We start from the raw sequence: 15,739 nt of genomic DNA, 5'->3' as shown, positions 1-15,739 counted from the left end.
TTTAAACCCCACTGTGCAGCATTTACAAACCTTCCCACTAGGATATTAGTCCCCCTCCAGTTCAGGTGCAAACTGTCCCTTCTGTACAGTTCCCACCTTCCCAGGAAGAGATTTCAATGATCCAAAAATCTTATGCCCTTCCTCCTACGCCAACTCCTTGGCCACAAATTAAACTGGGTAATCTTACTTGTTATGCCCTCGGTAGCACATGGCATGGTTAGCAGTCTGGAGATCACAACCCTGGAGGTTAACTTTAACTTTAACCCTTTAACTTAGCACCTAATTCACTGAACTCCCTATGCAAAACCTCATCACTCATCCTCCCCATCTCTTTGGTACCTGCAGGAATCACAACTTCTAGCTGTTCACCTTTCAACTAAGGATATTGTGGGCTCAATCTGAGATATCCCAGACCTTGGCACCTGGGCACAACATGCTATCCGGGAATCTCCATTCTTGCCCACAGTACCCTTCATTAACCATATAACAATTACAGCACGGAAACAGGCCACCTCGGCCCTTCTAGTCCGTGCCAAATGCTTACTCTCACCTAGTCCCACCGACCTGCACTCAGCCCATAACCCTCCATTCCTTTCCTGTCCATATACCTATCCATTTTTTTTTAAATGACAAAATCGAACCTGCCTCTACCACTTCTACTGGAAACTCATTCCACACAGCTACCACTCTCTGAGTAAAGAAGCTCCCCCTGGTGTTACCCCTAAACTTTTGCCCCCTAACTCTCAATGCATGTTCTCTTGTTTGAATCTCCCCTACTCTCAATGGAAAAAGCCTAAACACATCAACTCTATCTATCCCCGTCATAATTTTAAATACCTCTATCAAGTCCCCCCTCAACCTTCTATGCTCCAAAGAATAAAGACCTAACTTGTTCAACCTTTCTCTGTAACTTAGGTGCTGAAACCCAGGTAACATTCTAGTAAATCTCCTCTATACTCTCTCTATTTTGTTGACATATTTCCTATAATTCAGTGACCAGAACTGTACACAATACTCCAAATTTGGCCTTAGCAATGCCTTGTACAATTTCAACATTACATCCCAACTCCTATACTCAATGCTCTGATTTATAAAGGCCAGCATACCAAAAGCTTTCTTCACCACCCTATCCACATGAGATTCCACCTTCAGGGAACTATGCACCATTATTCCTAGATCACTCTGTTCTACTGCATTCTTCAATGCCCTACCATTTACCATGTATGTCCTATTTTGATTAGTCCTACCAAAATGTAGCACCTCACACTTATCAGCATTAAACGCCATCTGCCATCTTTCAGCCCACTCTTCTAAATGACCTAAATCTCTCTGCAAGCTTTGAAAACCTACTGCATTATCCACAACACCACCTATCTTAGTATCATCTGCATACTTACTAATCCAATTTACCACCCCATCATCCAGATCATTAATGTATATGACAAACAACATTGGACCCAGTACAGATCCCTGAGGCACACCACTAGTCACCGGCCTCCAACCTGACAAACAGTTACTCCACCACTACTACTCCACCACTTCTCTCTGGCATCTCCCATCCAGCCACTGTTGAATCCATTTACTAGTTCAATATTAATACCTAACAATTGAACCTTCCTAACTAACCTTCCATGTAGTACCTTGTCAAAGGCCTTACTGAAGTCCATGTAGACAACATCCGCTGCTTTACCCTCGTCAACCTTCCTAGTAACCTCTTCAAAAAATTCAATAAGATTTGTCAAACATGACCTTCCACGCACAAATCCATGTTGACTGTTCCTAATCAAACCCTGTCTATCCAGATACTTATTTATACCATCTCCAAGAATGCTTTCCATTAATTTACCCACCACTGACGTCAAACTTACAGGCTGATAATTGCTAGGTTTACTCTTAGAACCCTAAAGTTTAGGTTCTCTTAATTAAGAAATCCCCTATCACCACAGCGTGGCTCTTTTCCTCACTTCCCTTCCGAGTCACAGAAGCAGACTCAGTGCCAGAGACCCAAGCATTCTAACTCTCATCCCTCCAACAGTGTCCGAAGTGGAAAACGGTTGTCGAAAGGAATGGCCACAGTGGTACTCTGCACTGGCTCCTTCACCCCCTTCCCTTTCCTGGCTGCCATGCAGTCACCTGTGTCTTTCACCTTTGGTGTTACTGTCTCTCTGTGTCCTTTCTATCCTATCTATCACCCCTTCAGCCTCCTGAATGGTCCAGAGTTCATCCAGTTCCAGCTCCAATTCCTTAACGTGAATTATGAGAAGCTGCATCTGGATGCACTTCTTGCAATTGTAGTCAGCAGGGATACTGGAAGTCTCCCTGCCTTCCCATATCCCACAAGAGGAGCATTCAACTATCCTGTATGGGATCTCTACTCTCGTAGCTAAGCAGATATAAAGAAGGGATGACAAAAATAATTAACCTAGAGCTCTTCTTTTCTTTTGCTTTCTCTGACTAAAGCCTCTCTCAGCAGAAATCTCAAAGAGCTAAAGCCTCAAGATCTCCACTCTGACTCTGTCCACTCAGACAATGGCTGCTGCACTTGCGCCTGCCTTCCTTTAATTTGCTGTTATTAATCAAACACAAATGACGATTGGTCGCTGGACAAAACTCTTCTTCGCTACACCAACCCACTGCTCCCTTCTGTACTCGGGTGGTGGACCTGATTGAAGTCCCCTCCTCTCAAAACTTACAATGTCCAGTTTGGCCGCTGGTCAAAGCACTTTACTGGAAGGAGTAATTGATGTTCATGGCAACAGGCTGGAGGATACCTAGACGGAATATGAGGTGTTGCTCCTCCAATCTGAGAATGCAAATAAGGGTAAGAATCAAAATGGTTGGTGGATGAATTGGAGGTGCATGACAAAGCAATCCTCCCAATTACACAAACAAAATACTGGTGGAACGCAGCAGGCCAGGCAGCATCTAAAGGAAGAAGCACAGTTGACATTTCTGGCTGAGACCCGAAATCCTGACGAAGGCTCTCAGCCCGAAACATCGACTGCTTCTTCCTATAGATGCTGCCTGGCCTGCTGTGTTCCACCAGCATTTTGTGTGTGTTGCTTGAATTTCCAGCACTGGTTGATTTCCTTGTGTTCCCCCCCCCCCCCCCCCCCAATTTACGTTAGGTCTCATCAGTGTAGAAGAGGCCACATCAGGAGAACCAGATATAATAGATAACCTCAACAGATTATCAGGTGAAGTGTTGCTTCACTTGGAAGGACTGTTTGGGGCTCTGAATGGAGGTAAGAGAGGAGTTAAATGGGCAGGTGTAGCATTTTTTTCACTTGCAAGAAATATATGCCAGGAGGGAGATTAGTGGGGAGGGACAAATAGACAAGGGAATCATGGAGGAAGCAATCCCTGTGGAAAATGGAGAGTGGGGTGGGGAGGTAAAGATGAGTTTGGCGGTAGGATCCCGTTGGAGATGACTGAAGTTATGGAGAATGATGTGTTGGATGTGCAGGCTCATGGAATAGTCGGTGAGATTCATGGGATGGTAGGTGAGGACAAGAGGAACTTTATCCCTGTTAAGGTGGTAGGAAGATGGGGTGAGCAGAATTTCCCGGCAGCCAACCATTTTAATTCCTTTTCTCATTCCCATTCTGATTTGTGGGTCCATGGCCTCCTCTTTTGCTATGATGAAGCCACTGTCAGGGTGGAGGAGCAACACCTCATATTCCATATAGGTAGACTCTAACCTGATGGCACAAATGTTCATTTCTCCTTCTGGTAAATTTCATTTCCTTCTCCTTCCCTCTTCTTCTATTCCGCACTCTGACTTCCTACCTCTTATCCTCACCTGCCAACACCTTCCCCTTGTTCCCCTCTTCCTTCCCTTTTCCCATGATCCACTCTGCTCTCCTATCAATTCCTTCTTCTCCAGCTCTTTCCAGTTCTGATGAAGGGTCTCAGCCTGAAACGTCAACTGTTTGTTTATTTCCATAGATGCTGCTTGACCTGCTGAGTTCCTCCAGCATTTTGTATGTGTTGTTCTGGATTTCCAACATCTGCAGAGTCTCTTTTGTTTAAGATTTATGAACGATCCTTTTTTTTTGCACAACTTATTTATTTTTCTAATTTATAGATTTTTATGCCTTTGCATTGTACTCCTGCTGCAAAACAACAAATTTCATGTCATATGTCAATGATAAGAAATTTAATTCTGTTTCTGATACATTAGGGACATTTAAAAGATTGTTCAATAGGCACGTGGATGAAAGAAAAATGGTTCCATGGGAGGGATGAGCTAGATTAATCGTGAAGTAGGTCAAGGGGTTGGCACAACCTTGTGTGCTGTGGGGCCTGTACTATACTGTTCTACGTTCTTGGCAGTGTGTATCATAGCTACGTGTATTTAAGGTCTATACACTAGCAGAGTGAGAATTAGAATCAATTTTAACATCAGTGGTATATGTCGTGAAATTTGTTGTTTTGCAGCAACAGTGCAGTGCTATATATAAACAAAACAAGAGATATATTGAAAAATTAAATAATTAGTGCAAAAAGAATGCAAAAATAGTGAGGTAGTGTTCATGGTTTAATTGTCCATTCAGAAATTTGATGGTGGAGGGGAAGAAGCTGTTCCTAAAGAGTGAGTGAATGAGTGAGTGAGTCAGTCAGTCAGTCAGTCACTCTCTCTCTCGCTCTCTCTCTCTCTCTCTCTCTCGCTCTCATATTTGTCTTTTGAAGATCCCCTTGATGCTGGGGAGGCCAGTGGCTGAGTTTCCAACTGTCTCCAATGCTTCGCAGTGGCCCCTCCATGTCAGGCAGTGATGCAACAGTTACAATCCTCTCCACAGTACTTGTGTAGAAATGTGTTCAAGACTTTCGTCACATAACAAATACCACACTCCTCAATCACTACTGCATTGGTTGACTGTTTCTTTTTAAGGAAAGAGTTATTTCTGTTGAATCTTCATGGAAAGAAGCCCTGTCTTTCCCCTTCTTACTATAGTAATAGTGCTGCCTCTGATTCTGTTCTGCACCATTTCCAGGGTGATGATAATGAAGCCAGAGTTGGAGAGGCGTTGGCTCGGACAGTGGTCTGTGCTGTGAAGTCTGCAGATTCTCATACTGACCCTACCAGCTGGCTGAATACCACTGAGGTGTGTGATTTTCTGTTTAATTTTTGAAGTATAGACATAACATCCTGGATTACCAAATTCAAATGTAAAACCCTCCAGGAGATGTTCAAATCAATACGGCCAAGTGTGTGTTCACCTGCTCTCACGTGTATCTCCTCCATACCCCACACATCTGCCCTCACTTCATCCTCCCATCACTATCACCCCTTGTCCTTACTTACCACCCCATGACTCTCCATTTCCAGCACATTACTTTTGCAACTTCTGCCATCTTCAATGGAACCCTACCACCAAACGCATCTCCTCCCACTCCCTGCCACACTCTGCTTTCGATGTGAATGCTTTGTCCACTCTTCCTTCACCATAGATCTCCTTGCACATAACCCTGCAAGTAGAACAAGAATTACACCTGCTCCTTCACAAAACAGTCCTTGCAGGTGAAATAACTTGTGAGTCTGTTGGGGTCATCTATCGTACCCTGTGCTCCAGGTGCAGCCTCCTCTGCATTGGTGAGACCTGCTGCAGATTAGGGACAGCTTTGTTGAGCACCTTCATTCTGTCTGCCTCAAAAGGCGGATATCACATCCTGGTCGCCACCAATTTAATTGAACTTCCAATTCCCATTCCAACACAATGGCCCAGGGCCTTCTCTACTGCTGCATTGAGACTACACTTGGGTTGGAGGAACAGCACCTCATATTTTGTGTAGGTAGCTTCCAACCTGATGCATGAACATCAATTTCTCTAACATCTAGTAAATTCTCCCAATCCCTTTTTTTCTTTTTCCATTCCACATTCTGGTTCCCCTCTCTCACGTTGAGGGGCATTATTTTAAGGTAATATAAATAATTATTAGGAAAGTATTAGGGGGCATGTGAGTGGTAGATTTTATTACAGAGAGAGGGGTTGGTGTTTGGAACACGCTGCCAGGTTTGGTGGTAAAGACAGATACATTAGGGCATTTAAGAGGGCATTTAATTTTGGTAGACACATGGATGAAAGAAAAATTGAGGGTTATGTGGGAGGGAAATGATTAGAAATTTGGCACAACATTGTGGGCTGAAGGGCCTGTATGGTGCTGTGCTGTTCTATGTGTGGATTCCAAAAGGGGGAGTTTCTAGAGTGCGTATGAGATGGCTTTTTAGAGCAGTTCGTGGTTGAGCCCATGGAAGGATCAACTATTCTGGATTGGGTGTTGTGGAATGAACCAGAATTGATTAGAGAGCTCAAGGTAAAAGAACCCTTAGGGGCAAGTGATCATAACATGATCAAATTCACCCTGAAATTTGAGAAGGAAAAGCTAAACTCAGATATATCAGTGGAATAAAGTGAATTACAGAAGCATGAAAGAGGAATTGGCCAGAATTAATTGGTAAAGAACACTGGCAGGAATGACAGCAGAGCAGCAATGGCTGGAATTTCTGGAAGTAATTGGGAAGTTACAGGAAATATACATCCCAAAGAGCTAGAAGTATTCCAAAGGCAAGATGACACAACAATGGAAGACAAAGGGAGTGAAGGCCAGCATAAAAGCAAACAGAGGGCATATAATAGAGCAACAATTAGTTTGAGGATTGGGAAGATTTTAAAAACCAACAGAAGGCAATTAAAAAAGTAATTCAGGAGGTAAAGATGGAATACAAAAGTAAGCTAGCCAATAATATTAAAGAGGGTACCAGAAGTTTCTTCAGATACATAAAGTGTAAAAGAGAGGTGAGAGTGGATATCAGACCGCTGGAAAATAATGCTGGAGAGGTAGTCATGGCGGATAAGGAACTGGCAGATGAACTGAGTAAGTATTTTGCATCAGTCTTCACTGTGAAAAACACCAGCAGTATGGTGGAAGTTCCAGGCATCAGGGGTCATGAAGTGGGTGAAGTTACCATAGCTAGAGAGAAGTTTCTTGGGAAATTGAAAGGTCTGAAGATAGACAAGTCACCTGTACTAGATGATGTACACAGCAGGGTACTGAAAGAGGTGGCTGAAGAGATTATGCAGGCATTAGTAATGATCTTTCAAGAATCACTACATTCTGGAATGGTTCCAGAAGACTGGAAAACTGCAAATGTCACTCCAGTCTTCAAGAAGGGAAAGAGGTAAAAGAAAGGAAATTATAGGCCAGTTAGTTTGACCTCAGTGGTTGGGAAGATGTTGGAGTCAATTATTAAGGATGAAGGCACATGATAAAATAAGCCATGGTCAGCAAGGTTTCCTCAAGGAAAAATCTTACCTGACAAATCTGTTGGAATCCTGTGAAGAAACAACAAGCAAGATAGACAAAGGAGAATCGGTCGAGGTTGTGTATTTGGATTTTCAGAAGGCCTTTAACAAGGTGTCACACATGAGGTATTTGATAGAGGTATTTAAAATTATGAGGGGGATAGATAGAGTTGACGTGGATAGACTTTTTCCATTGAGAGTAGGGGAGATTCAAACAAGAGGACATGAGTTGAGACTTGGGGGGGCAAAAGTTTAAGGGTAACATGAGACGGAATTTCTTTACTCAGAGAGTGGTAGCTGTGTGGAATGAGCTTCCAGTAGAAGTGGTAGAGACAGGTTCGGTATTGTCATTTAAAGCAAAATTGGATAGGTATATGGACAGGAAAGGAATGGAGGGTTATGGGCTGAGTGTGGGTCAGTGGGATTAGGTGAGAGTAAGCGTTTGGCACAGACTAGAAGGGCCAAGATGGCCTGTTTCCGTGCTGTAGTTGTTATATGAGACAAGCTACAATCCGATGGTGTTACAGGGAAGACTCTAGCATGAATAAACCAGTGGCTGATTGGCAGGAGGCAAAGAGTGGGAATAAAGGAAACCGTCTCTGGTTGGATGCTGGTGATTAGTGGTGTTCCACAGGGTCTGTTTTGGGACCAATTCTTGTTACATTAGATGTCAATGATTTGGATGATGGAATTGTTGGATTTGTTGCATAGTATGCAGATGATATGAAGGTAAGAGGAAGGGCAGGTAGTTTTGAAGAAGCAGAAAGGCTACAGAAGGACTTAGACAGATTAGGAGAATGGGCAAAGAAATGGCAGATGGAATACAGTGTCGAGAAGTGTACTTGAAGAAATGAGGGGGTCATGCACTTGAAGAAATGAGGGGGTTGACTGTTTTCTAAATGGAGAGAAAATACAAAAACCTGAGGCACAAAGAGACGATGATCTTTGTGCAAGATTCCCTAAAGGTTAATTTGCAGGTTGAGTCTGTGGTGAGGAAGGCAAATGCAATGTTAGCATTCATTCAAGAGGACTAGAATACGAAAGCATGGATATAATGTTGAGACTTTATAAAACACTGGTGAGGCCTCATTTGGAGTATTGTGAGGAGTTTCCTGCCCCTTATCTTAGAAAGGATGTGCCGAAACTGGACAGGGTTCAAAAAAGCTTCGCAAAAATAATTCCAGGATTGAACAGCTTATCATATGAAGAGTGTTTGATGGCTCTAGGCCTGTATTCACTGGAATTCAGATGAATGAAGGGTGACCTCATTGAAATCTATCAAATGGTGAAAGACCTTGATAGAGTAGATGTGGAGAGGGTGTTTTCTATGGCGGGTGAGTCTAAGACCAGAGGACGCAGCCTCAGAATTGAGGGGCATCCTTTTAGAATGGAGATGAGGAAGAATTTCTTTAGCCAGAGAGTTGTGAATTTGTGGAATTCTCTGCTATTTACAGTTATGGAGGCCAAGACTTTGTTTATTTAAGGCAGAGCTTTGAGAGGTTCTTGATTGGTCAGGGCATGAAGGATACAGGGAGATGGAAGGAGAATTGGATCAGCCATGATGCAATAGCAGAGCAGACTCAAAGAGCCAAATGGCCTAATTCTGCTCTTATGGTCTATGTGTTGGTCAGCATGAGTGAGTTCAGCCGAAGGACCTCTTTCGGTGCTGTATTACCCCATGACTTTATGAACTTTCTCTGCAGTGCAATAGAGAAATGCAAACATCGTTGACATTTATAAGAACAAGGGTGACGAGGCCATCTGCGGCAATAGTAGGGGCATATTACTCCTTTCTGTTGCTGGAAAGGTCCTGGCTAAGGTGATGTTTCAGAGCGTCATCAGCAACATCACTGAGTCAATGCTGCCTGAATCGCATTGTGGATTTAGGAAGAACAGGAGCACAATCGACATGATCTTCACAGCCCGGCAGCTTCAGGATAAGTGCTGGAAGCAACATCAGAACCTATTTATGGCCTTTTCCTCTCCAAAGCATTCGACACTGTGCAAAGAGAGCTCTTATGGGATGTCCTCCTTAGGTTTGGTTGTCCCAATAAATTTGTTAACATCCTCCACCAGTTCCACGATGGGATGACTGCTCGGGTGACCATAGCAGGACAAGAGTCCAAGCCCTTCCTTGTATGCATAGGGGTGAGGCAGGAGTGTGTGCTAGTGCCAGTGCTCTTTAACATCTTCCTCCTGTGTGTTACCAAGCTTCTCCACGATGAGATTGAAGACAGCAGCGGTGTGGCAGTGGACGTCAGATTAGATGGCAACCTCTTTAACATCAGGAGGCTCCATGCAACCACCAAATTCCGTAGAGAGGGGCTCCTGGAGCTGTAGTATGCAGATGACTGTGCTCGTGTGGCCCATACTCCGGAGGATCTTCAGACTGTCCTTGCTGTGGCGGTGAGAGCATACAGCAGGATGGGACTGACTGTCGACACCACCAAGACAGAAGTGTGTTTGCCAGTGGAGTACCAGGGTCCCACCCACTCTACCTGCCTTCACTGTTGGTGATGAAAAGCTGTCAGTAGTGCCATCTTTCAAATAACTGAGAGCATTCTCTCTGAAGATAGCACCATTGACATCCAGAGCTGCATTAAACAGGCATCAGCTGCCTTTGGGAGACTTTGGCGAAGAGTCTTTCAGAACTGGAGCCTTCATCCCTCCACAAAGGTCACTGTTTACCAAGTGGTCTGTGTCACCACCCTCCTTTATAGCTGTGAAGCTTGGGTAACCTACAGCTGTCACATCAAGTCCTTGAAGCGCTTCCACATAAGTTGCCTTCAGCGCATCCTGGGAATTACCTGGCATGAGCGGGTGCCTCACACCGAGATACTTGTAAAGACCAACTGCAGAAGTATTGAGGCCATGATTACCCAGCGTCAGCTGCAGTGTCTGGGGCACATGATAAGGATGTCCCCATGTCAGCTACCCCGCAGAGTGTTACACAGCCAGCTACATCATGGTCGTCGCTCAGCTGGAGGGCCGAAGAAGTGCTATAAGATTCATATGAAGAATGATTTAAGGAAGTGCAAGATCAGACCCAAGGACCTGGAGGATGTTGCTGCTGACTGTAACACTTGGCGACAGCTGTGTAGGGACGGGGTTCATATTCTGGAGATGGAAAGGACAACCAGAAGACAGCAGAAGAGAGCCAGGAGAAATGCAGCCATGGTTGCCATTACTACCACCACTACCACAAATACATGTCCCACCTGCAATAGAGCTTGTGGGTCCAAGATAGGACTGTATAGTCATCAAAGATCTCACCGTTAAAGGAGTGGACATCATTATCGGATTTCGATGGACAACCGAAGAAGAACCCCATGACTTTATGAACTTTCTCTGCAGTGCAATTGCATCCAAAAATATGAGGTTTTCTTACCCAAATGACCTGTACATTGCCAACCCAGAGTGAGAGTTCACATTTAACATGGATGTGTTCATGCTGCATTCATGAGAAATACAGTTGGCAATGTGTGGCTGTTTCATATTAGCCATGATCTAATAAAGGCCAACAAAATGAAATGTAGCAACTTCCTGTGCTGTAAATTTCTGTGATTCTACGTATCAAAGTGTTTGATAATTAATTCCAAATTTGTGCTAATTAGCTAATATAAATGGTAGCAAGAATTCGTGATTCTGTAGAGCAAGAAAGAATGTAGAGCAAGAATGTGAACAATGATCTCCACTTACAGGTGTAAAAAATTAGTGAAAACCTGTTCTCAGTTGCAGAGAGAATAAAGGAGAAGGTCTGTGATTATCTGGAAGGGAGGAGAGATTGAACATTGCAAATGGCAATGGTGCTGGTGAAAAGAGCATGATAACATTCAATGACTAACTGAAGGAGGTGTGAATACAAATCTGGAGTTACCAAAAGAGATTAAAGAGAAATGGAGAACTGAATCTCAGTCACAGAGTGCAGAAAGCAGTTTCTCATCAGTGGACATGAGAGTAGAGGGTAATGAAATGGGTGACAGATGACACATATTGTTCATAATAGAAACTGTTATACATAATTCACAAACACCATCATTGAGTTGTTGTGTTCCTGTAAGAGATGGTGTCTGACATAATGATGTCAGTGTAACTGCTTTTGGTTTATTAGTAATGGAAGTAAAGGGGTGCAGCTTTTGTTAAGCATGTAAAATGATTCTCGTATGTTTTATTCACAAAATCCTACATTGATGACCCCGACACTCTCGGACGATTCCAGAGTTACTAAACAACATATCGACCAACACAGTTTCTTTGAAGCTGCCATAGTTTTGGTTTACACAGACAGAAGTCCAGTTCATGCTGTAAGAAATCACTGCAGACAATACGAAATTTTACTATATTATAGCATCACTAAGTAGTTCCACTGCACGCAGAGTGGTGAGTCGACTAGAAAACTTGCCTACACGTGATAAATATGTCACTCTGAAAACTAACCTATTACAGATTTTTGGACTGTCTGTGTGTGAGCCTTGCCCGGCTTAGGTGGCACTAGGCCTTCAGACCAAATAAACCACTTGCTATCTCTCCTGGCAATTACCATCCTTGTTTTATTTTTAAAGAGCTCTTTATCCCCCAGAGAAGGAAGGATTCAAAGGGGGGAAAGGGGCCACAGTGGTTGACAAAGGAAGTCAGAGATTGCATAGCATTAAAAAAAAGGAAATATGACAGAGCTAAGGTGAGTGGGAGGACAGATGATTGGGAAGTGTTTAAGGAACAACAGAACTTAACTAAAAAGACAATACGGGGAGAAAAAATGAGGTACAAACGCAAGCTAGCCAGGAATATAAAGGAAGATAGCAAAAGCTTTTTTAGATATGTGAAGAGAAAGAAGATAGTTAAGAACAACGTTGGGCCCTTGAAGAATGAATTGGGTGAAATTGTTATGGGAAACAGAGAAATGGCAGAAGAATTTAATGAGTACTTTAGATCTGTTTTCACTAAGGAAGACACAAGCAATCTCCCAGATGTATGGATGGGCCAAGGACATAGGGTAACAGAGGAAATGAAACAGATTGACATTCGGAAGGAAACGGTGATGAGAAGACTGATGGGACTGAAGGCTGACAAATCCCCAGGTCCAGATGGTCTGCACCCTAGGGTACTAAAGAAGGTGGCCCTGGAAATTGCAGATGCATTGGTAATCATTTTCCAATGTTCCTTAGATTCAGGATCAGTCCCTGAGGATTGGAGAATGGCTAATGTTATCCCACTTTTTAAGAAAGGAGGGAGGGAGAAAACAGAGAACTATCGACCTGTCAGCCTGACATCGGTGGTGGGGAAGATGCTAGAGTCCATTATTAAGGATGAAATAGTGGCATATCTAGATAGCAGTGATAGGATTGGGCCGAGCCAGCATGGATTTACCAAGGGTAAATCATGCTTGACTAATCTGTTGGAGTTTTTCGAGGATGTAACCAGGAAGTTAGACGGGGGAGATCCAGTGGATGTAGTGTACCTCGATTTTCAGAAGGCATTTGATAAGGTCCCACATAGAAGATTGGTGGGAAAAATCAAAGCTCAGGGCATCGGGGGGAAGGCATTGACATGGATAGAAAACTGGTTGGCAGATAGAAAGCAAAGGGTAGCAGTGAATGGGTGTTTCTCGGAATGGCCGGTGATGACTAGTGGGGTGCCACAGGGGCTCGGTATTGGGACCACAGCTGTTTACCATTTACGTTAACGATTTGAATGAAGGCATAGAAAATAACATCAGCAAATTTGCTGATGATACTAAGCTGGGTGGCAGTGTGACATGTGATGAGGATGTTAGGAGAATTCAGGGTGACTTGGATAGGCTGGGTGAGTGGGCAGATACTTGGCAGATGGCGTTTAATGTGAATAAGTGTGAGGTTATCCACTTTGGGAGTAAGAACAGGAAGGCAGATTATTATCTGAATGGTATAGAGTTGGGTAAGGGAGTAATACAAAGAGATCTCGGAGTCCTTGTTCATCAGTCACTGAAGGTGAATGAGCAAGTGCAGCAGGCAGTGAAGAAGGCTAATGGAATGTTGGCCTTTATTACAAAGGGAATTGATTACAAGAGCAATGAAATCCTCTTGCATTTGTACAGAGCCCTGGTGAGACCACACCTGGAGTATTGTGTACAGTTTTGGTCTCCAGGGTTAAAGAAGGACATCCTGGCTGTAGAGGAAGTGCAGCGTAGATTCACGAGGTTAATTCCTGGGATGTCTGGACTGTCTTACGCAGAGAGGTTAGAGAGACTGGGCTTGTACACGCTGGAATTAAGGAGATTGAGAGGGGATCTGATTGAAACATATAAGATTATTAAGGGATTGGACAAGATAGAGGCAGGAAATATGTTCCGGATGCTGGGAGAGTCCAGTACCAGAGGGCATGGTTTGAGAATAAGGGGTAGGTCATTTAGGACAGAGTTAAGGAAAAACTTCTTCTCCCAGAGAGTTGTGGGGGTCTGGAATGCACTGCCTCGGAAGGTAGTGGAGGCCAGTTCTCTGGATGCTTTCAGGAAGGAGCTAGATAGGTATCTTATGGATAGGGGAATCAAGGGATATGGGGACAAGGCAGGAACTGGGTATTGATAGGAATTGATCAGCCATGATCTGAAAATGGCGGTGCAGGCTCGAAGGGCCGAATGGTCTACTTCTGCACCTGTTGTCTATTGTCTATATTGTAAATGCCTGATCAAGTTCGCACATTCCTCATTACTACACTTGTGAAGGACTATAGGGAATCTTCTAAAATGGGCGATAGTCTACCCTTAGCCAGGCAGAGGTGCATCGTTCCTCTTGTTTCAATGAGCCCAGGCAGCAGAGTCTCCAGCAAACTCACACCTGTGGCTCTGTACCAGACAACACCGGGTCTATGTTTTTCCCATGAACGCTTCGGCAAGGACTCCAAGTGCCGACTGCCATGCAACTTCGATGGTGCCAGTGCATCAGGACATCAGAGGTCTGTGAACACCAAGGGTTCCAGCTGCCAAGAGTTGTTTATTGTTCTTTGCAGACACCTTTTCAGGAAGACGGTTTCTGTGTGACATAGGTGTACAAGTGAGTGTGCTGTCAGCATTGTCCATTGCCTTTGAGGCCGAGAGTGACAGATCATAGCTGGAGGCCGTCAACGACATCAGGATCCAAACATATGGGACATGAGGCATAATGTTCTGCTTCAATGGATGATGTTACACATGGGACTTTGGGTTAGATAAAGTTGCTGGACCCCTGCTCAGCGCTAATTTCCTGTGTGCCAAAGGGCTGTTAGTAAATCTTAAGAACGGTCGGCTTGTGGACGCAGAGGACTTTGCCCTGGTATGTTACCCACGATGATCCTGTCCAACACATACACCACTACATGTGAATTCATCATCTGCCGGGCGAATTCCCAAACCTCACCAAGCCCATATTTTCCACTCCAGTCACAAAGCACGGGGCTGAGCGCCACAATTCCACAACTGGTTTGCTGGTCCACCACCATGCATATAGGCTGGACCCAGAAAAGCTGATCAGCCTGAAGGCTGAGTTTGCTAACGTGGAAATGCCTTGCATTGTATGCAGATCGAACAGCCCTTGGCCTTCAACCGCCCACGTGGTCCCTAAGCCCAATGGTGGTTGCTGTCCATGTGCCAATTACCTCCACCTTAACAAGCCCGCCACCCCTGATTTATTACTCAATCCGACATATTCAAGTCTTTTCATCATGGTTAGTTGGAAAGCTAATTTTTTTCTAAAGTGCACTTAGGGCTACAATCTGGTGCTGGTTTACGATGAGAATGCTCCCAAAACTACTGTTCGGACCTATTTGGCCTGTTGGAGTTTCTGCACATGTCATTTGGGCTGAGAAGGCAGCTCAGAATTTTCTGCGACTGATGTTAAAAGACTTAGATTTTCTTTTCGTTTACTTATCACCAGCACATCCAAAACCAAACACATCACATCTCTGCACACTTTCCAGGTGCTTATGCCAGTATGGGTTGATTATTAACCCTGCTAAATGCCAGTTCGAGTAGTCTGCTATTGACTTTTCGGCCATCCCACTGTCAAAAGTCACCACTATTATGGACTTGGCACTGCTCCAAACTACCAAAGCACTGTAAAAAGTCTTAAGTATGGTGAATTTCCTTCACTGTTTCATTCTGTGAGCTGCTGAACTTATGCTCCCATTGTATAGTGCCTATAAAGGCGTGCTGCTAATTGCATGCTTGAGTGGTCAGCAGACATGACCAGAGAATTTGACAACACCAAATGAGCTCCTTGAAACGTGACCCTATTGGCACACTTGCTCCGCAATGTACCTACTGACACCTCAGACCATGTTGTGCATGTGCATTGGAGACGTTTGGTAACTGCTCACCTTTTTCAGCTGCATCTCTGCTCCTTGAGAAGAAGTTTGACCATGAGCTTCTCGGTCTCTATCTGGCCATCCCCTATTTTCATTTTCTACACAAACCGCTTATG

General features: G+C 44.1%; 1 protein-coding gene across 6 annotated transcripts in view; it reads left to right on the top strand.

The window, feature by feature from the left end:
• Positions 1-15,739, top strand: part of hspbap1 (hspb associated protein 1) — a 290,867-nt gene that overhangs the window by 265,932 nt on the left and 9,196 nt on the right. For 5 of the 6 annotated variants that reach the window (XM_073046143.1, XM_073046139.1, XM_073046141.1 and 2 more), the window contains one exon: positions 4,998-5,108. The exons of the other annotated variant lie outside the window; for it this stretch is intronic. In XM_073046143.1, coding sequence (XP_072902244.1) covers positions 4,998-5,108 — 111 coding nt within the window. The remainder of the gene's footprint in view (positions 1-4,997; positions 5,109-15,739) is intronic. 6 annotated transcript variants of the gene reach the window in all.

This window comes from Hemitrygon akajei, chromosome 5, assembly GCF_048418815.1.
Source record: "Hemitrygon akajei chromosome 5, sHemAka1.3, whole genome shotgun sequence".
Classification (NCBI taxonomy): domain Eukaryota; kingdom Metazoa; phylum Chordata; class Chondrichthyes; order Myliobatiformes; family Dasyatidae; genus Hemitrygon; species Hemitrygon akajei.
The sequence above is the reverse complement of the archived record's forward strand: the minus strand, read 5'-3'. Positions and strand labels throughout refer to the sequence as shown.